The sequence below is a fragment of the Erpetoichthys calabaricus genome, chromosome 5, assembly GCF_900747795.2.
Source record: "Erpetoichthys calabaricus chromosome 5, fErpCal1.3, whole genome shotgun sequence".
NCBI classification, from domain to species: domain Eukaryota; kingdom Metazoa; phylum Chordata; class Cladistia; order Polypteriformes; family Polypteridae; genus Erpetoichthys; species Erpetoichthys calabaricus.
In genome coordinates this window covers 53826384-53849545 of record NC_041398.2, presented here as the reverse complement: position 1 = coordinate 53849545, position 23162 = coordinate 53826384, and the positions used below count along the sequence as shown (strand labels likewise).

At 39.0% G+C, this 23162-nt stretch overlaps 1 protein-coding gene across 6 annotated transcripts in view; it reads left to right on the top strand.

The window, feature by feature from the left end:
- loxl3b (lysyl oxidase-like 3b) overlaps nucleotides 1-23162 on the top strand; it is a 147557-nt gene that overhangs the window by 48466 nt on the left and 75929 nt on the right. For 4 of the 6 annotated variants that reach the window (XM_028801540.2, XM_028801538.2, XM_028801541.2 and 1 more), the window contains exon 4: nucleotides 19927-20141. In XM_028801540.2, coding sequence (XP_028657373.1) covers nucleotides 19927-20141 — 215 coding nt within the window. The remainder of the gene's footprint in view (nucleotides 1-19926; nucleotides 20142-23162) is intronic. The other 2 variants (XM_028801539.2, XM_028801543.2) reach the window with 1 other exon arrangement.

The window sequence follows — 23162 nt, the reverse complement described above, 5'->3', positions numbered from 1 at the left end:
GAACTTTGCAGATTGCAGTAAATGGATAAACATATAAAATTTGTATCTAATTATGTTCTTTTCTGAGACTCCTGTTTTCCATATTCCCATTAGGTCAGTGGGATCAACCACAGTATTATATGAAAAGATAATTGGCAAGACTTCAAGGCTGTAATGCTCAGTCTGGTAGTAGGAATGGAACTGTTGTGAAATTAGAAAAGATACATATTCTTGAATGGTAGTTCCACAGAGTAGTATAACACATGAAATTATAGTTTGTATAGTCTAATTAATGTAAAACATTTTTTAAAGAGAAATGCACCAATCTTACAATTACTATAAGTCACTGCCATCACAGTGTCCTTTTGTCAAAGTATCAATCCATCAAATATGGAGCAAGACAAAGTATTGATTTTGGCTTGCTTTGTTTTCATAATAAAATAATGTGCCAGGAAAGTAATAGCATTTAAATATACAATATCTGCCCTGCAGATGTGTCCACAAGAATATTCTTCAGCTGTTTTTCTTCAGATGATGGATGTTTGGTAAAATAAAGATTTTTCATTTCATGTGATTTAGACATTCAAAAATCCTTTGATATATTTCCACGCAGAAAATTTATTACCATCAGAGGTAACCTACAAAAATGGATTTCAAGTTGGTTAATCAGAAGGAAACAAAAAGTATAGATACAAGGTGAATGCTACATATTGGGTGAAGTCATCAACAAAGTCCTTCATTTTTTCTAATTTATATTAATGGCATTCTGGTATTACTAGCAAATTTTTCAAATTTACAGATAATATGAAAATTGGAGGTATAGCAGATACTAAGGAGACAGCAAAAATAATTCAAAATGACCTGGATAATTTTCAGAACTGGGTGAACAATTGGAAAATGAAATTTAACGTAGAGAAGTGCAAAGATAATAATTACAAGATAGTAGACACTGTTTCTCAGAAAGCTTTCTCTGGATTTAAGGGTTTAAGTCAAGGAACTCAAACTCCAGTCCTAGAGGGCCACAATGGCTTATTTAGTGACCTGTTTTTGTTGATAATTAAACTTCTTTTGAATTAATTGTAACTGACTTATTTTTTAAGATTTGTTCCCCAGAATTTCTTCATCATTCCTCTGAATTGCTTCATGTCTTTCCTTAAGCAGAAATGAAATGTGAAGTGAGTGAGCCAACAGAAGACCAACTAAGTCGGGTCCTCAAACTCAAACCAATTTCACTCCAACCAGTTGCTTAATTGGGTGCAATGTCTTGTTGTTAATTAAACCCATTCTTTAATTACATAGCTTGTTGTTGCTCTCATTGTGCAATAGCATACATTTTCAAAATTGTTGATTTTGTCTTTACTTTTCAAAGAGCACTGTTAAAATGTTTTGGGGACCTGAACAAATCAACATTCCTGAGACCTCAACCCTTTTTATTTTCAGATATTGTATGATGGTCACAGTTTGCTGGTCATGTTTTGTTTTGTATCTCATTATTGTTTGGCTGCTAATTAAGGAAAAAGAAACAATTATTGGGTCTGAGACTTCAAGAGCAAGTCAATTAAAATTAATTAGTTTGAGATCCCTGGTTTAGGTGCATCTAAGTAATGTGCACAAGCAATTGAAAAGACAAATAAAATGTTAGGCTATATAGGAAAAATAGTGATGGTAAAATACATAATATTTTTTAGAATAAATAGTAATTTAAGTAACATTATACTCAGACTATATAATGCACTAGTGAGTCCACATTTGGAGCGTTGTGTGCAGTTGTGGTAACAGTGCCACAAAAAAGACATAGTAGCACTTAAAACTGTGCAAATGACAGCAACCAGAGGAGGCTGTGTGGCAATCTAATTCATATCTTCAAATTCTTCAAAGGCATTGATAAAAGGCATCCAGCATAAATATTTCAACTAAAGGATGAATTACATACTCCTGAACATCATAGGAGATTAAGGGGACATACATTCATGACTGAAGCCAGGAACCACTTCTTTGGTGCAAAGAGCTAGGGTATCTAGAACAATCTACTGATTCATATAGCTGAAGCAGAAATCTTGACAACATTTTGAATTCTATCGAGATGAAATACTTGTGTAATGCATGTATTAGTGAACCAATTGAGTTTGATGGAATGAATGGTCTTCTCTTGTTATTTTTTGCAGCAACTAATAAGGGAGAACATCATAGGTGCAACAGACTTAAAGTGAATAACAGACAATCTGGATCTTCATAGTTCAATGACAACTACTTAATACATAAAAATTATAATCTTATAATAAATATTATAAGAATAATTCATAGAATTTAGGGTTATGGTAGGAAGCATTCTTTCCCAGCAGCAACAGACAAAGCAGCAATTACATTTTGAATGATATTCCAATACATTGCATGGTGTACTTATCCCTTTAGTCATATAGGCCAATTTAGTGTAGTTACTTATGTCGGTGTCTTTAGTATATGGGAACAAAGCAGAGTAGCTGAAGAAACATATTATGTATATTGGAGAACAGGTAGTATCCACACAGACAGCACTCAAGCTAGTAATTTAACCCTGGTCTCTGGATCCATAAATCACTGTGCCAATCTAATGACAAATAGAATACTAGTCAAGTGTTTAGCATCCTAGTTTTAATATAAATAGATTTATAGGATGCAATTAGACAGACATCTAACAATATAAATCTAGAAAATACAAGGAAAACCAGGGGAGCTGAACAATGGCTTACCCTGTGCCTGGACCTCCAAAGGTCATGCGAAAAACAATTTCCCCCTGGGGATTAATACAGCATATCAAATTAAAAAATCAAATATCAAAAAAAAAAAGTTTTAGTAATGGCAAATTACAATCAACGTTTATACTGTATATTAAAAAATAGAAACTCTGTTGATTGTTTAGAAAAATGCTGATGATTAGCTGCTTTTCTAAAACAGAGACACAAAGCTGCATGTTTTTTACAGGTATAGAAGCCAGCAATTCCACATCTGGTTTTGGTCATCATAATTAGATGTCAGTCATTTTCTTATTGGCTCTAAGGGGCATTTAAACTCCGTGCTTCTTGATTTGAGTTTGAACAAACTTCTCATAAAGTTTAACACATTGCAGCATTACTGTGTAAGTTTCCTCCTTTACCTGTTATAGATGATACATGAAATCAAAGCACATTGCACAGCTGTGTTATTCTGTCAGTTCCTAAGTGATTCATTGATTGAATTGCTGTGGAAGAGGCACTGAAGTGAATCATCACCATCCAGATGAGGTTCAGTTCATGCTTCTGTGTCTTTCTGGATGGGCATTTAAAAAGCAATAGTGCTATGTATCCCAGCCAGTGCACAAAGAGCAGCAAGTTAATTAACTTTGTTTAAATATAGTAAATATAGGAGAAGTGATTCTGCAATGACTAGCATAAAAAAATGAAAAGATACAAAGGAATTTAGCAAAAAAATAATATAGTGGTAGTTAATGTACACCTACAATTTTGTTTTTTTATTAGGAAATAAGACAATGTTCAAATATATTCAAACTATGAATAGTTCAGAGGATATGATGCATACTTTTCCATTTTTCAAGTTTAGTTATTCTGCACAGAAATACAGCTGGTTTGGTTTTCTTTTCTTTCAGCTGTCAGAAAACCTTTACTTTGATGCCCAGAGAAAGCACTTTATTTGGTATATCTACTAAACAGTAATAGTGGGAACAGCCTGAATTTGTCACTATACAGACTCGTCAAGATGATAAAAGTGACAGACACATGCTGGCTCATTTCAGCTCCAGTGTTTCCCCATCATACCATATTTTTTACAGAAGCTCTTTAGATAGATAGATAGATAGATAGATAGATAGATAGATAGATAGATAGATAGATAGATAGATAGATAGATAGATAGATAGATAGATAGATAGATAGACTATCTATCTATCTATCTATCTATCTATCTATCTATCTATCTATCTATCTATCTATCTATCTATCTATCTATCTATCTATAAATAAAAATAAAACTTCTGACTTGACAGTCACAGTCACAGTGAGATATTATACAGGCATATTGCTGTTGGTATAAAGGAGCCCCTGTAATGTTTCCTGACATGCGTCTGCTGAATGATTCATTGGCTGAAAGTACTCATTGTTAGTGTGTTAGGGAGAGGATGTGCAGCATTGTTCATAATGGCAATCTGTTTTGTTTAATTCTCTCCTTTGCTACTACCTCCAGGGGATCCAGAGTGTATCTTGTAACTGAGCCTGGTGGTCTACCACAAGAGCCCTCATATAGTCTAGGACCAGCTTTTCAGACATCTTCATGATGTGAGACGTAAGTGCCACTTGTCTATTATCAGGTGAAGAGCTGTCTGCCTTGTTTGGAACAGGAACAATGCAGGATGTTTTCGACAGCAGCAGCACTTGCTAGAGCTTTAGGAACAGACTGAACAGGTGACAGAGGATACCACAAAGTTGGTCAGGACAAGCCTTAAGAACTCGAGGACTGGCTCCATTTGGTCCCATGGCTTTTCCTGTGTGTAGTTCCTCAGTTTTCTCTTTACCTGGTCATCAATTATAAACAACCGATACTAATGGTCAGAGGATGACTTGTCACTGGCCATTCCAGTTGACATGGTAGGAGTTGTTGATGTATTAGGGATGGTGTGAGGGGACTTCGAAATATTTGAAGAAACTGAGATTCCTGGAGAAAACACCACAGGAACTAGACTGAGGAACAAACCTAGTGTCATTGAAACTGCTAATCACTGTACCACATGATGTAAAATAGGGCAAACATTTAGAGCCACACTCTGTTTGGATTATTGGCGCCAATTAGCTTAACATACATGTCTTGGGGATGTGAGAGTAAAATTGGAGCACTCAGATTAAATGTCACACAGGTACAGGGATTTTGTGCAGTCACCAGGAAGACAACAACTGGGTGCAAGATTTGAGTACAAGAGTTATGTACTTAAATAAAGGGTCATTGATTTTCAATTGAATGGAGAAATATTTAGCTGTTAGGTCTTTTTAAAACAAGCCTACACAAAGACCTCTATTCTTCTACTATGTTTTTCCTAGTTCTAGTTGAAAATTGGAATTTCCTTGTTGTACAATAGATGATTAATTTAAATTTAAAATAAAATTACTAGTTAAAAGGAAAATAAAGAGTTTACACATGAAAAGTGCAGAATGATTCAATCAAAACCTATATTTCACTTGCAACCACAAATATACTAAACTGACAGGCTCTTCCCTTTTAAGCTTACAGACTATGGAATGTGTTGAAACAGATGATGCAGTCTAACTATTTTCCTCTCTCTCCGGTGTTAAGCTGGAGTGCTGAACTTGAAAGACCTCTGACAACCTCCGGCCAGCATTTTGGAATGCAACCTTTAAGTAAACTATTTACAAAAGCTTGTCCGTAAGTTTTAGAAATACTCCATAAAGAAGGAATTACACTGGGAGGCATGCCTTAGTGCCTTCTTTCTTTATAGGTTTTTCATTATTTTTTTTAACCTTAAGAATTTATGCCATTGTAAGGCACCACTGTTGACAAAAGTGTGAAATATTATGCTTACTAGCTATAAAAATGTGAGTTCGTTTTCGGATGATGGCCTCATCTGTTTTCATTAAACTGTATAAAATGTGATTTCCAAAAAAAAGCATTCAAGCAGTAAGTAGAAGAATTTCTCAGTGCCCAAGGGTCAAAGAGCCTTCCCCCCACCACTCCTAAGTGACTCTCTTTTGCTTTTGTTTCCTGAAAAACAGAAACTCTATTAGTTTTCCTTACTCTCTAGAGGAAAAGTAAATCATAAGAGCAACATTCCTTTCCCAGCCCAGGTCATCTATTAGTTATTCTTCCACATGCATGTTTAGATCTAATATTGTGACTATAATCGGTTGGATAACTGACTGGAAAGCCAGATCAACACCCTCAGGAATATTTTAGGATGTAATAAAAGACACTTTTGTTGATAACCAGTAAAAGCTTCCTTTGTTCTAAAGACATGATTTTTTTATCTTATCCATTTAGTTGCTGCCCAAGAGGAATTTTTTAGTTCAGATAATATCTGATTCCACTACTTTTACATTTCATAAAGGATTGAACATCTCATAGAGGATTGAACCTGCAAGTATATTGTATGTATTCATGGGATCCTATCATAAAAAGGCATCTGTGTAAAACTGACATATGGATGGCGTGACAATAGAGGCACTGTTGACCCCTTGAACCCTCAGACCAGACGTCAGACACCAGATAAAAGTCCAATAATAATATTTATTATTATAAATAAAGTGCACAAAGCACCACCACTCCACTATACAGTGATCCCTCGCTATATCGCGCTTCGCCTTTCGCGGCTTCACTCCATCGCGGATTTTATATGTAAGCATATTTAAATATATATCGCGGATTTTTCGCTGCTTCGCGGGTTTCTGCGGACAATGGGTCTTTTAATTTCTGGTACATGCTTCCTCAGTTGGTTTGCCAGTTGATTTCATACAAGGGACGCTATTGGCAGATGGCTGAGAAGCTACCCAACTTACTTTCTTTCTCTCTCTCTCTCTCTTGCGCTGACGTAGGGGGGGTGTGAGCAGGGGGGCTGTGTGCAGCTGCTTCCTGAAGGACATGCTGCACGGTGCTTCGCATACTTAAAAGCTCAAAGGGCACGTATTGATTTTTGACTTTGTGTTTCTGTGGCTCTCTCTCTCTTCCTGCTCCTAACAGAGGGGGTGTGAGCTGCCGCCTTCAACAGCTTTGTACCGGCGGTGCTTTGCATACTTAAAAGCCAAAAAGCCCTATTGATTTTTTTTTTTGACTGCTTGCTTTGCACTCCTTTGAAAAGGAAGATATGTTTGCATTCTTTTAATTGTGAGACAGAACTGTCATCTCTGTCTTGTCATGGAGCACAGTTTAAACTTTTGAAAAAGAGACAAATGTTTGTTTGCAGTGTTTGAATAACGTTCCTGTCTCTCTACAACCTCCTGTGTTTCTGCGCAAATCTGTGACCCAAGCATGACATTCTAAAAATAACCATATAAACATATGGTTTCTACTTCGCGGATTTTCCTATTTCGCGGGTGGCTCTGGAACGCAACCCCCGCGATGGAGGAGGGATTACTGTACTCAATAAACAACAACAAATAAACAATCCTCCAATCTCCCAGACGCTTAGCCACCCTGCCTCCCAACTCAGCTCGTCCGTCTGGGATTTCCCACAGTCTTTTATAGTCCTCGACCCGGAAGTGCTTCTGAGCCCTCAGTCCATGCGATTATCCAGCACTTCCGGGTCAGGTAAAAACTTCTCTTTTTTCTTCAGCCCGGAAGTATATCATTTCTTCCATTCCCGTGACTTAGAAATACTTCCAGGCTATACGGAAAATATAAATCCCTGGGCCTCCCTGCAGCGACTCCTGGCGGCCCCCATGGTATCCAGCAGGGCTGTGCATTAAAACTCCACTGTCCATGAGGTCCTGCTGGAATTCGGGGCACCTCCATGATGCAGGGAGGTCTCCATCTGGCGGCCTGGGGGTATTGGCCGGGATGAACAGCCGGCCATATCCCACAATGGATTAGAATTTATTATCCCCTGAGATCAAACATTCCTCTTTAGCTATGATAGAAGTAATTCTGGATTAATTGCCCAGGTAGACCTAAAATACTAAAATATGAATAGAATACTAAAATGTTGCTCTGAAAGTATTTATTTGAAAGGGTACTTAGATGGATGATACACATAGACTAACACACATGCTTGTATTTTAAAACCTTAAAAGCTATGCTTATATATACACGGAGCAAAGCAAGCTATTTCTTCCAAAGCTAATGCATTACAGGTAAATTAGGTTGAATTTAAATTAATACATGACACAAACAACATACATCATGGATGACAATTAGAGAAATGTTATTCCGTGATGAAAAATGGGTTAGCTGGCTTTCTTATCAAAAAATATTTTTTATGTTGACACATGTGTTTGTATTTTTGCCAATAAATAATTGACTTCACATTGGTCCAAAACCAAACCACATCTTTATTGAATATATTGAGCAGAGAAAACATTCTGAAAATATTATTCATGAAACCAGATGTCAAAAGCATTGTTCCTTATTATAAGTAAGTAAATCTATAGTATAAATTAAGTGTTCTTGGACTGGATATTGTAGCAGTTACTGGTACTGTCTCATAGCTCAAGGGACTTTGATAGGTGTGCCTTGTTGTCAATAGCTTTCTTTTAAGATTTTACTTGTCATTGATACTGCTAGGTTAGGTTCAGATTCTTCTTGCTTATGGCATCCCTTTAGAATGAAAAACTTTTCAGGTTTAAACTGTCCCAGTAATAACAACTTGTACACATTATTAATTTAAAAAAACTCATTTTTTTTGCTTACAGTAAATATATAAGGGAAATGGGAAACAGTGCAGTACAAATTATTGAAACACTGTATTGGTGTATAGGCTTACCAAGGTTCAAAGGATGTGAAAGTCTGATTGGTAACCAGTGTATGCAGAATGTATTATTCTGCAATCCAGTAAGCACATTTTATCAAAACTATCTTTTGAAATGTACTCTGTGCTCAGTGTTACATAATCCTTTAAAGGTAGCACTATCAGATATTATTACAGAAGGGAGTAAAATATTTTTTATATAAAAAGCATGAAATTAGTTCTTAGGAAATAGAACAAAAACAACAACAACAAGAGAAGTATTTTGTTTCATATGACTACACATTGGGATATAAACTTGTGTCTTACCCTTCATGTGGAGAGCCAGAAGAGACCATATAAATAGCTCCTTACACTGAAGTGGCTATTCTTTCTTAAAACATTTTACTTCACTTTTGCCTTGACATACAAAAAATGATTTGTGAAATAATACTTTAGCTCTAATTCCTGATTGTACACTTACAATGTTTGTCAGATAGCCATTTGCAATTTAAGTTTTTATTGTTAATGCTAATAATCCTGACACAGATGTAGAACATAAACATCAATGAAACAAGATCCTGAAAAGCAGTTTTAGGTTTCTGAATAAGCTTCATATTTAACTGTCTTTCAAATGGCTTCATTCACGTGCAGTTTTTCTTCATATAGGAAGGTAGAGCTGGTAGACTAGTATGCAAATGCTTTTTGATATTCCAAAATATATGAAGAAATTTGGCATTCAGTGGACAGAGATGACAGCTGGGTTGTACAGCCATATCTACAACATGACACTTGCAGGAAGTAAGTTATAGCTAATGTACACATTTAACTGAATATGCTGGTAGTTTAGATTTTTAAAAGATAAGAATATGCTTTTCAAAATAGATTTACATGACATAGTTGGTATTAAGGAAGATCACACTGCCCAACTAAGAATATTGGTAAGAGTTTTAGGATGCATTATATAAAAACATGTTCCAAAACTGGCACCAGTTTGATAGAAGGAGATTGTGAGTAGAAACAATTATAAATGTCTTGGATAATGGTTGCGGTCTGCTGGGATCCATTTTTTTGCATCCTGTTATTGTACATTATCATTATGATGATGAAGTTATCGTTGCACAATTATGCAACAGATTTTCATCAGGGTGCTGCATTTTACACTGTGATTTTTTTATGGCCACGGCCATACAGTTTATGTTAACAACTACCATTGCCGGTCACGTAGTCACTGATGGCATGGTGTGTGGCAAAATACAGTGTGGTAAAAAGGTATCCAAGTTTTGGATACATCTAAAATGTATCCAAAATGCAGTGTTTTTCTTGAATATTTATTGTTACAGAAAAGAACATCTAGTTTTGATTTAGACCTTTTTCCATCCATCCATCCATTATCCAACCCGCTATATCCTAACTACAGGGTCATGGGGGTCTGTTGGAGCCAATCCCAGCCAACACAGGGCACAAGGCAGGAAACAAACCCCGGGCAGGGCACCAGCCCACTGCAGGGAACACACACCCACACACCAAGCACACACTAGGGACAATTTAGAATCGCCAATCCACCTAACCTGCATGTCTTTGGACTGTGGGAGGAAACCGGAGCACCCGGAGGAAACCCACGCAGACATGGGGAGAACATGCAAACTCCAAGTAGGGAAAACCCAGGTAGTGAACCCGGGTCTCCTAACTGCGAGGCAGCAGCGCTACCTCTTCTACGCGGTGATGTGCTGGGGAGGCAGCATAAAGAAGAGGGACGCCTCACGCCTGGACAAACTGGTGAGGAAGGCAGGCTCTATTGTAGGCACGGAGCTGGACAGTTTGACATCTGTGGCAGAGCAACGGGCACTGAGCAGGCTCCTGTCAATCATGGAGAATCCACTGCATCCACTAAACAGTATCATCTCCAGACAGAAGAGCAGCTTCAGCAACAGACTGCTATCACTTTCCTGCTCCACTGACAAATTGAGGAGACCGTTCCTCCCCCACACTATGCGACTCTTCAATTCCACCCGGGGGGGTAAACGTTAACATTATTCAAAGTTACTGACTGTCTGTATACCTGCATTATTATCACTCTTTAATTTAATATTTTCTTTACCAGTATGCTGCTGCTGGAGTATGTGAATTTCCCCTTGGAATTAATAAAGTATCTATCTATCTATCTATCTATCTATCTATCTATCTATCTATCTATCTATCTATCTATCTATCTATCTATCTATCTATCTATCTATCTATCTACCACTGCGCCACCGTGCCACCCATACCTTTTTTTAAGTTCTGAATTTTGAATTTTGTTTAAATTTTGAAATAGTCATTCTTTTGTCTTTTCTGTTTGGTTATTAGACTCATCTTTGTCTTTTTGACCATAGTTTAATCTACACCTTTAAATACTATCTTTCATATTTGGGTCCAATCATCTAATTTATCTTAAAAATCTTGCTTATTTCAAGATGTTCTACAACAAATAACTTGGATCACACCACAAGCAACCTCACTTTAAGTTAAAACCCATGCTTCATGTCCCCTTTGTATTATCTTCCATTAAGGGATTTAAGAGTTCAAAATACTGAAACTTTTTGACTCAAGACAATGATAAGCCAGTGTTCACTATATACAGTAGTTCATTGGTCAGGGTATGGTCCTGAGAGTAGGTCCTGTGTTAGTGTTTTCATAGTCATGAACCATGTTTCTTTAGACATTTGCATAGATTGGACCCTGCGGTGGGTTGGCACCCTGCCCGGGATTGGTTCCCTGCCTTGTGCCCTGTGTTGGCTGGGATTGGCTCCAGCAGACCCCCGTGACCCTGTGTTCGGATTCAGCGGGTTGGAAAATGGATGGATGGATGGATTTGTTTTCATTAATTGATTCTTATTTTAGCGATTGTGTGATAACATCATGCATCGTAACATTGGCAACCATGTGACTAGAAACAGATCTTGCTTTCATTAACAATATGGCCACACATATGTAAAACTACTGTAAAAAGCCAGTCATAAAAATGGTGAAAGTATTTTCCAAAATGACACTGCAGTAATGTTATCATCATAATGAGTCAAATAAACAATCTTAACACTAGTCAACAATTTATGCTTTAGGTCTACCACACAAGACCATGCTTCATTCAAAGATAAGAGGTATTACATGTATTCCAATTCCTGAATTCTTTGCTGGCTCATGAAGGTCAAACTAGCAGTATATCCAATTGTAAAATCATGAATAGCACCCTTAATGGCCAGTTGTATGTAATAATAATAATAATAATACATTTTATTTATATAGCGCCTTTCCCATGCTCAAGTATGTATACCGGATCAGCAGTGGAAATGGAACAAGTGACTGTGAACTCCTCCAAAACAAAAGATTTTATCACAAAATTCCAGATTAAGGGGTAATAATGAGTTATACTGCCAAAGCACACCAGTTGTCTGACAGAAAATTTGATTCTACAGCTGCATTAGAAAGTAATAGAGCCAATGACTGACAGGGACTGCAGTGGGCTGGTGCCCTTCCTTGGGATTTGTCCCTGCCTTGCGCCCTGTGTTGGCTGGGATTGGCTCCCTCTAAGACACAACATGTCTCTTTTCAGCAAGACAGTCTTTAACCATTTAGAAAAATGGAAATGTTTGATCAACCTTGAATACTATACTTGGATGTCTAAATCCAAACTGACTCTAAATGTCTGTTCATATTTTCACATAATCATCTTTAATATGTCTGATATATAAAGCTGAATGAAAGGCTATGTATAATTACAAAACTGAACTAAGGCCGCAACCCCAGGCACTGCCAGGTATCCCTGTCAGTGTTTGTGCTGTAAGCAAATCCACACATTTTAACGTATCTCCACCAAATTTTCAACTGGTTCCCCATTTATACAAGGAAACACCACAGACATATGTTTTGTTCCAAAATTTATTTGATGCCCATATCATTGGTAATGCTGGTTGCTGCCTCCACCATGGTTAGTACTGGACACCCCTGCTCGTTTACAACAAAACAAAATACTGTACAATAAAATAAAGTTTAAAAATAGATAGATGAATACATTTCTAAGTATGGCTAGTAAAATATAAAAAGATAAGGATTAATTTTGCTTCCTTCTGACAGACTTTATGTACACCTCATCTGTCACATTTCAATTTTTGAGATCTTAAAGAAGAGAGTTGGTATGTAATACGTAGTAGAGTGAAAAACGTTTTAAAAAGGCTAGTGTGATTTTTAAATATTCTGACATTGTTGGGTTAATATGTCTTTCCGCTTTTGCCTAGCAAATTAAGCTCTTAGTCATGTAATGATTTTGGAATTCAAGCCCTGTAATAAACATTGTTAGAATGATAGTGTTTCATATAAAAAAACTACTGGTTTCAGTATCCCAGAGATAATAAACAAAACCAGGAAGCATAAATAAAGAGATAAGCAGAATGAAATATGGAGCAAACGGCTGTTATAAAGGCCAGATCAAAGTGCTCATTGATTTGGGACCTAATGCCAACCTATTTAAAAAGAGGCATGAGTCAAGCAAGAGCAATTTTCAAAGACCTTTTTGGCAGTGTATTAGGTTCTATGTTGTTGAGGGAATAATAAAAGTTTCTGAATGTCTCAGCTACAGTAAGTGCATAGCAAGACAGCAGGAAATTTAAAGTTAACAAAACTACACACAAAGTAACAAGATGTCTCTGGATTTAGGTAGACCAAACTATCTGACAAACTTTGAATAACAAATGTAATATTCAGGCTGTTATTTTTTTTTGCTATGCATTACAATCCAAACACATTTCCGCTTATGTTGCTGCTATTATTAGAATCATGTATTTGCTGTTTTGCTTAGACAGTAAATTGATATCTCTTTTGTACTTGAATGCACTTTTTCTTGCTGCTCTAACAGGTAGAGTGGTGGGGAGAAATCCAAATTGGTTATTTGGAAGTGAAATTGACATTCCAGTTTCACTTTTCTGGCTCTCACCCATATACAGTAGTACTTTGATTGATGTCAAGTTAAGGAGGTACTTTGCTTTCCTATCTGGTATCTGTGGAGAAAACAGATATGTGAATACACCCAACTCTCCTGATACTGACATTGTAGATGTGGCACGCGGCTGGGGGTGGTACCCAGCTGGGATGCCCAAGAGGACCAGAGGAGGGCTCACGCCTCCTCCAGACAATGAGGGGGCGACCCCCTGGTTGCTTTGGGGGCCATGGGTGCAGAGCTTTGAAGCTCAACCCTGTAGGGGCCCGTGGTCACCGCCAGGGGGCACCGAGATGCCTTGGCAGCCCTGGACCTCAGCACTTCCGCCACACCAGGAAGTGCTGGCGCATAGAGGAGCAGGGACACCCGGAGTGCTTCCAGGGATACAGCCAGCATTTCCGCCACACTGGGGCGTGTCGGCGGAAGATTGCCGGAGCACACCTGGAGCACATCCGGGGGATAATAAAAGGGGCCGCCTCCCTTCATTCAGGGCTGTAAGGAGAAAGAAGGAGGCGGTCTGAAGAAAAGGCATACTATTGTGTTGGCCTGGACTGTTGTGGTGATTGGTGCTGCGGCACTGGGTTTTCTGCACTTTAGTATTATAATAAACGTGTGTTGGACTTATAAAATGATGTCCGTCTGTCTGTGTCCGGGCTGCTTCCCACGGTGTTGTAGCAGGCAGGATGCTCCTACTGGTTCAAGGCGGGGACCTGGTTCAAAAAATCATTCTGTGGACGGCCCGGCGCAGCAGCGGAACCCACACACGTGCCGCGGGAGCGGCACATGCACAACCCCGCGGGAGCAATTCACCAAAGGGGCTGCAACTGGTCCGCAGAAGGGTCATTTTCCCCTGGTGCAGGACAACAACAGATGGTGCAGGAGTGCAGCGGGCTCTTACGAGTGCGCCATCGTTGGAGGCGCCCGGGACAGCATGTCGCCTAAGGAGGCAACATCGAGGACACCTCCTCGGACAGACAGGACCCAGGAAGTAAGTTCCCTGCTTGCCAGCGACCGGCCCTATGGGGCCGCGTGTGTTTTGTGTGTTGCAGGCAGGGGCTGCCCGGTTCCTTGTTGGTGGCAGGCGCATGTTGCTCCGCAGCACCTCGTTAACGCAGCAGCAGCAGGGAGAGCTGCTGAGAGGGAGACGCTGCAACCCAAAGAGCCAGCATGCCGCTGCACCAGGGGGAAAGAAGCCAAAATGGCCGCGGACTGGAAGTCCCTCCCTGTGACAGGCACACGATTGGATGGTGTGTCTTGCGGGCCCGCCGATGAGTGGATGGAGGCGGGACAAAGGAATGTCCATCACGTGCCAGGGAGAGACCCGATTGGGCCAGGGGGAAAGGCCCACAGGAAGCAGCCGACGCGTGTTGCTGACGGACAGGTAAGCTCACTGTCGGCTGTCTTCCTGTCCTTGCCGGTGGCTCTGCGTGAGCCGGAGGAGTGCCTTTGGCCTGTAGAGTCGCCTTTGTTAAAGGTGCTGAGTGCTCTCCTTGCAGAGTTGCAAATGCTGAAGGGGAAGGTGTTCGCGTCATCACCGACGCTGCGTGCTTCGACAGAACGGCACGACGCTGGATCCTTTGGCCAGAGATGTACAGTGGGGATGGTAAGTGAAGCCAACCCCGTAAAGCATAAAGGAGAGCCCACTGAAAAGGCCTGTGATTCGAGTGATCGGAACCTAGTAGGGGGTTCTCTGACAGTGGATGCGGTGCTGAGAGCTGTGCGCGAGGCGAGGGGAGGAAGATCAAGAGGGCTGGCAGGACGGGGGCTGATGAGTGCCCTGGGTCCTAGCGCCCTACGCCCCGAGCCCGCAACGGTCTTGCGTCGGTCTATAGGGACGCAGACGGGGTTGGATCTGTGCGTTTGCCATGCGCAGACCCAGACCGTCAGGGCGTCCAAGAGAAAGAGGAGGAATCGAAGGAAGAGAACCGGTTCCTCCGATAGGAAGGGACGTGATGCTAGGTGCTCACGTCCAGAGAAGGGCCGCCCTCTGCGGAGGCAGAGGGAAACCCCACAGCCGGCTGAGGTAATGGGGGCGCGTGTGGTCCTGTCCAATGTCCCAACATGGGGGGCACGGAGGTCTCAAAAGGGGGGCCGAGGTGGCAAGCACCGGGGTGCCGGTCAGAGGGGGAAGCGTTGCCCTACAATGAGGGAACATGACGCCGATTGGCGGCGTCAAGGCAATGTCTCCGCCCCATGTTCTGGTTTATATTTTGCAAGATGGGACCCTGGAGTGGAGCATGTCAGCTTCCTGCCGTGGAAGACCTGCCCTCGCGGGACGGGCCGCTGGCCCCTAGGGGTCTCAGCTTGTGGTGGGGTACTGTGGCACGCAGCCCGGACGCCCAAGAGGACCGGAGGAGGGGGCCAGGGGGCGCCCGGATGCCTTGGCAGCCTTGGACCTCAGCACTTCCGCCACACCAGGAAGTGCTGGCGGGAAGAGGAGCAGGGACACCCGGAGTGCTTCCGGGGATACAGCCAGCACTTCTGCCATACTGGGGCGTGTCGGTGGAAGATTGCCGAAGCACACCTGGAGCACATCCGGGGGATAATAAAAGGGGTTGCCTCCCTTTATTCAGGGCTGGAGTGGGATGGAAGAGGTCATGGTCTGTAAGGAGAAAGAAGGAGGCGGTCTGAAGAAAAGGCATACTATTGTGTTGGCCTGGACTGTTGTGGTGATTGGTGCTGCAGTACTGGGTTTTCTGCACTTTAGTATTATAATAAACGTGTATTGGACTTATAAAATGATGTCCGTCTGTCTGTGTCCGGGCTGCTTCCCACGTAGGTTAAGAACATTTAGGTATATATTTAACTTATACTCATTGAAATTACAAATACTGTATGTACGTTAATGTTACATCTGTAGCAGAAAATGAAACAAGGCAGTTTTTATTCATAATCCGCCTTTACAAATTAATTACAATCAGAAAGCACAATGTAAGGTAGTTAAGAAAACTGTAACAGAAAAAATAGATATTTGGAATACTCCTATAAAATATCATAACAATAAATAGAAAATAGAAACTATACTCAGAAAAAACACAAAAAATCTGTATATGTAAACATTCTTAAATGATTGTAAATATGGATTTAGGAATGTTAGATCTGTCAAATTAACATTTTAATACAAGTCTAGCATATGCCTGAGTGTGTGATAAAGCTTTGCAGATGTGCCTTACTAATAAAACCTGTGGGCTGCCATCCACACTAAAAAAACAGGGAACAGAACATATCTGGAATATTTATGCATGTTACTCACCTCTGAAGGAAGATTTCAATATAGGTCACTTAAAAACATTGTTGAAGTGTGATGCTGAGTAATTTAACCAATACACAGTATTTAATTATAGATGTTTACAAGGCAGAGAAAGAAAGACCAAAGAGTAGTAGGGTAGGCTAAAACCTGACATCCTAAACAATGCACTTTAAACTACAAGATTTTTAGTTCAGTAGTTTAATAGTGTACTTGTAAAAGTTTTACATTGCCAAATTTCTCCCTAGGGAAAAATAAAGTTCTATCTATCTATCTATCTATCTATCTATCTATCTATCTATCTATCTATCTATCTATCTATCTATCTATCTATCTATCTATCTATCTATCTATCTATCTATCTATCTATCTATCTATCTACAGTCATATGAAAACGTTTGGGAACCCCTCTCAGTCTGCATAATAATTTACTCTACTTTCAACAAAAAAGATAACAGTGGTATGTCTTTCACTTCCTAGGAACATCTGAGTACTGGGGCGTTTTCCAAACAAAGATTTTTAGTGAAGCAGTATTTAGTTGTATGAAATTAAATTAAATGTGAAAAACTGTCTGTGCAGACATTTGGGTCCCCTTGTAATTTTGCTGATTTGAATGCATGTAACTGCTCAATGCTGATTACTTACAACACCAAATTGGTTGGATTAGCTCGTTAAGCCTTGAACTTCATAGACAGGTGTGTCCAATCATGAGAAAAGGTATTTAAGGTGGTCAATTGCAAGTTGTGATTCCCTTTGACTCTTCTCTGAAGAGTGACAGCATGGGATCCTCAAAGCAACTCTCAAAAGATCTGAAAACAAAGATTGTTCAGTATCATGGTTTAGGGGAAGGCTACAAAAAGCTATCTCAGAGGTTTAAACTGTCAGTTTCAACTGTAAGGAATGTAATCAGGAAATGGAAGGCTACAGGCACAGTTGCTGTTAAACCCAGATCTGGCAGGCCAAGAAAAATACAGGAGCGGCATATGCGCAGGATTATGAGAATGGTTACAGACAACCCACAGATCACCTCCAAGGACCTGCAAGAACATCTTGCTGCAGATGGTGTATCTGTACATTGTTCTACAATTCAGCGCAATTTGCAGAAAGAACATCTGTATGGCAGGGTGATGAGAAAGAAGCCCTTTCTGCACTCACGCCACAAACAGAGTCGCTTTTTATATGCAAATGCTCATTTAGACAACCAGATTCATTTTGGAACAAAGTGCTTTGGACTGAGGAGACAAAAATTGAGTTATTTGGTCATAACAAAAAGCGCTTTCATGGTGGAAGAAGAACACCGCATTCCAAGAAAAACACCTGCTACCTACCGTCAAATATTGTGGAGGTTCCATCATACTGTGGGGCTGTGTGGCTAGTTCAGGGACTGGGGCCCTTGTAAAACTCGAGGGTTGGATGAATTCAACCCAATGTCAACAAATTCTTCAGGATAATGTTCAAGCATCAGTCACAAAGTTGGAGTTACGCAGGGGTTGGATATTCCAATAAGACATTGAACCAAAATACAGTTCGAAATCTACAAAGGCATTCATGCAGAGGGAGAAATACAATGTTTTGGAATGGCCGTCACAGTCCCCTGACTTGAATATCATTGAAAATCTATGGGAATGATTTGAAGCAGGCTGTCCATGCCTCTCTGGAGAGATTTTGTATGGAAGAATGGTCAAAAATACCTCCATCCAGAATCCAGACACTCATCAAAGGCTATAGGAGGCGTCTAGAGGCTGTTATATTTGCAAAAGGAGGCTCAACTAAGTATTGATGTAATATCTCTGTTGGGGTGCCCAAATTTATGCACCTGTCTAATTTTGTTATGATGCATATTGCATATTTTCTGTTAATCCAATAAACTTAATGTCACTGCTGAGATACTACTGTTTCCATAAGGCATGTCATATATTAAAAGGAAGTTGCTACTTTGAAAGCTCAGCTAATGATAAACAAAAATCCAAAGAATTAAGAGGGGTTCCCAAACCTTTTCATATGACTCTATCTATCTATCTATCTATCTATCTATCTATCTATCTATCTATCTATCTATCTATCTATCTATCTATCTATCTATCTATCTATCTATCTATCTATCTATCTATCTATCTATCTATCCTTTAAGTTCTTTACTTGAATAGACAGGGTGCATATTTAAGTCTCAGAGAAGAAACACAAAGAAGAGACTTGGTCATTTCCAGACCAGTAAACATTTTCCTAACATCTCTGATTTATTTTAGCATTTCCTACTTTGCTTTTATGTGTTATGAATTGCATTTTGCTGCTTGAACGAGTAACAGTAACACTTGCATAACCATTCACAATGACACCATGCTAGTTTTTTTAGTTCTGAAAAATGGATCCATGTCCTCAGAGAGTCAGGATAAACACTGATTGGATAATTTAGAATTGAAGAGTTGCTAGCAGACAGGTTATGCAAGTTTTTGTAAGGGCACGATTTCCTGTAAAAGACGAATGAAATGACAAGTACTGGTTCTGGTTCTACGCAATCTCAGTGTACTGCATACACAGGAATTGAGTAAGACAGAAAATTTGCTACAATATTATTTTTTTCCTGTTGTGACCTGGTCAAAAAAGTTTCTCAGATGGAATATGTCTAATTTATGTGAATCAACAGGGAGAGAGTATAATGGCATAACAACTTTTTCAAAGCCACTTTATCTAATTTGGGATTGTAAAGAGTCAGTGTCTATGATGGCAACATTGGGCACAAACAGAAACAGAATCCCTGGATGAAATGCCAGTCCATCACACACCCTCACAGACTCACATAAATCCAGTATAGAGTAACCACAGTCAACTCGTCCTGAATATCTTGAAGATGTCAAAGTAAATGTGCATACACACCATGGTGAGAACATACAAAATTCACATAGACAGAGGTCAAATTGAAAGCTGAACCTAGTCCCTGTGGCTGTGAGCAGGAGCACCAAACAGTAGCCTTAGAGAGTATTAAAGTCAGTTTATTAATATATACTGAAATCATTCAGTTAATCACTCAACCAACATTTTATATTATACCATTGCTAGTAGATGCTATACGAAGACAATATTCTGAGCAAAGAATACAGTAATATAACATGAAAGGAGTAAAGCAGAGCAAAAGAAAGTATATATTTAGCAGTAATAGTAAGCTGAGAGAATTTGCAAAAGATGACTTTGTAGATCATTCTGTTCATCCAGGAAATCGCTTTTTTTTAAATCATTGAGTGAAAGATTTGAATCTTCGGTTCACTGTTGAGGATTTAAATCAATATGTTAAAAATGTAATGTTTGTTTATCCACCAGCAGGTTGAAGAAGACCGTGTTGAAGAGATACGGCTCAGGCCTATTGTAGCCAGTGCTAAAAAGAGAAACCCAGTGACAGAGGGAATTGTGGAGATCAAATACAAGGATGGCTGGACGCACATTTGTGATATTGGCTGGACTCCTAAGAATTCACAAGTTATCTGTGGTATGATGGGATTTCCAATGGAGAGAAAAGCCAACAAGAATTTTTACAAGTAAGAAATTATGAGGGGTTTGATATATTCTGCCATGCATGCATGATGACACAGTGGTTTATGCAGAAGAAATTAAGTCACTTTTATGTCTGTGGACCATCAATTTACTGACATGCTTTTCAAAGTTGGTTTCTTCTGGCACTTTCTGTACCAGTAAAAGTTTTTATTGCTTTGAAAGTTTTCACATTTCATTATTATGTAACACTGCATCACAGTGGATTTAATTCGGCTTTTATGAAATTGATCAACAGAATAAGACTGTTTAATGTCAAAGTGAAAACAGATACCTGCTAAGTGTTGTAAACTAGGTACATATGTAAAATACAGATTAATTGATCACACAAGTATTTGCCCACCTTTAATATAACACACCTAATTCATCAGTAGTGAAGTCAATTGGTTTTAGAAATCACATAAATAGTTCAGTGGAGATCACCTGTCTGTTGTCAGGGGGTTTCAGTTAATTGTAGTGTAAATGCACCTGTATTGGAAGACCAGCTTGTGTTTAGTCTGTATTATGGCCTAACCTACACAATGAAGACAAAAGAACATTCCAAGCAACTCTGTGAAAAGGTGATTAAAAAGCACAAGTCAGGACATGAAGACAAGAAAATATCCAAGTCACTAAATATCCCTTGGAGTCCAGTTAAATCAGTTATTAAGAAATGGAAACAGTATGGTACAGCTGTAAACCTGCTTACAGAAGGCCATTCACAAAAACTGAGTGATCATGCAAGAAGAAGACCAGTGACAGATGCCACCAAGACACCAATGATACCTCTGAATAAGTTCCATGCTACAGTGGGAGAGACTGTGCATGTAACAGCTGTGGCCTGGGTGTTTCACCAACCATAGATTATGGGAAAGTGGCAAAGTGAAAGCCACTGTTACAAAATGCACATGACATCTTGGCTTGAGTTTGCCAGAAGGCACATGGGACACACTGAAGTCAGTTGAAAGAAGGTTCTGTTGTCTGATAAGATCTAAATGTAGCTTTGTGGCCATCAAACAAAATGCCATGTTTTGCATAAGCTTAAAACTGCACATTATCAAAAACACACATGAAACATAATGACGGCAATGTAATGCTGTGGTGATACTTCTCTGTAGCAAATGTAGTAGAATAAATAAAGAAAAAATAAAATGAATGCAGCAAAATACAGGAGAAAAACCCGATGCAGTCCTGAAGAAACTTGGACTTTCAGAGAGGGTTTGTTTTCCACAAAGACAATGACCCCAGGCATAAAGCCAAAGCTACACAGGAATGAATTAAAAACAACAATGCTAATATTTGGAAGTGGCAGAATCAGAGTCCACATCTTAGTCCAGCTGAGAATTTGTACCTGGATTTGTAAAATGATGTTTTCTGATGATCCTCGTGTAACTCGACAGAGCCTGAGCCATTTTGCAAAGAAGAACTGGGACAAATTGCAGTGTCCAGATGTGCAAAGCTGAGATAGACCTCTCCACAAAGACTCAAGGCTGAAATTAGTGCAAAAGGTGCATCTACAAATACTTGACGGTGGGGAACGTTTATGCAATCAATTATTTTGTGTTTTATATTTATAATTCATTTAGACCACTGTGCAGAGATCTGTTTTAACTTTGTCATTAAAGAGCAATTTTATTTTGATTATTGTCAAAAAAGCTAAATTGAATCCATTGTGATTCAAAGAAATGTGTGAAAACAACCAAAGGGTTGAATACGTTTTATAAGTACTGTAAAACTACTATGACAGGCTTTGACTCTTTAGGACACTTTAATAGACAAATTGAGTTTAGAAAAGAATGGAAGGCAGAGGAATTTCACCATACACTAATTTGGTACTTTAGTGATAAAGTCTTGAGAATGTTTTGTGCCTTGAGGGTACCATTACCAGTAGTGTGGCATGGAAAGTATTACTAAATAACTTGAACTGTTCTCTTCCTGTACTATTTTTATTATGCAAAAAATGTTTTTTGTTTTTTATGCAGTTCTTGTTTGTGGCTTTGCAGTCAGTGGTCTGTGAAAATAATGGTTTTGTTCTTTGATGTTCTTTAAAAATGCCAACCCTGCATTAAACATACAGATTTTTGCAGTATGTGTAATTTCAGCTTCTCAAAACTCTTTTGACCATGAAGAATGGTCTAGACTTTAAATAGGAGAAAATTATTTAAAATACTTCTGGAACTAATCAGTGTCACTTTGACTTTCTCAGAGACTGTATTGTTTTTATATAGTACACTTGCATGGAAGGGAATTAAAGTAGCAGTTTAAACTTTATGCTTACTACTGTATATGCCTACTTGGAAAAATACATTGTCAAGTCTCCTATAACTCCTATTACTTTATTTATTGCTTTATTTATTTATTGTAGTTTTTGGGTTGATACTTTGGTATTATAATTTTTTTATATATTTTAAATTTTTTTTGTAATGTAACAATATTCACAAGTCTGCTTAATCCAATTCAACATCACAAAAGACCAAGTTCTATCTCAGCAGCATTTGACACACGTCAAAAGCTAACCTTGGACAAGGTATCATTACATTACCTGGCTCACTCATGCATAAGGGGCAAAATTGGAATTGGCAAGTAACATAACACACACATACTTGGGATATTGAATAATAAAGGCAGTACCTAGAAAAAAGCCCACACAAACAATAGAAGAATAAGCAGTCTCTACATAGTCAGGATTCAAAAATACAGTGCCATTATGAACAATTCCTCCCATCTCTGACACACTAATACTATAACAGCATTTTCAGCAAACAAATTAATCATCAAAAGTGTATCAGGAAATGCTATTGGGGCTCCATTATACCAATAGCAACATGTCTGCATAATTCCTCACTGTGACTGTGGCTGCCACATCAGAAGTTCTTCTTTCTTTTTAATGTTCTTCCTTTTTTATCATTTTTGTGTGTATTCAGGCCATAGTATCTATCTATCTATCTATCTATCTATCTATCTATCTATCTATCTATCTATCTATCTATCTATCTATCTATCTATCTATCTATCTATCTATCTATCTA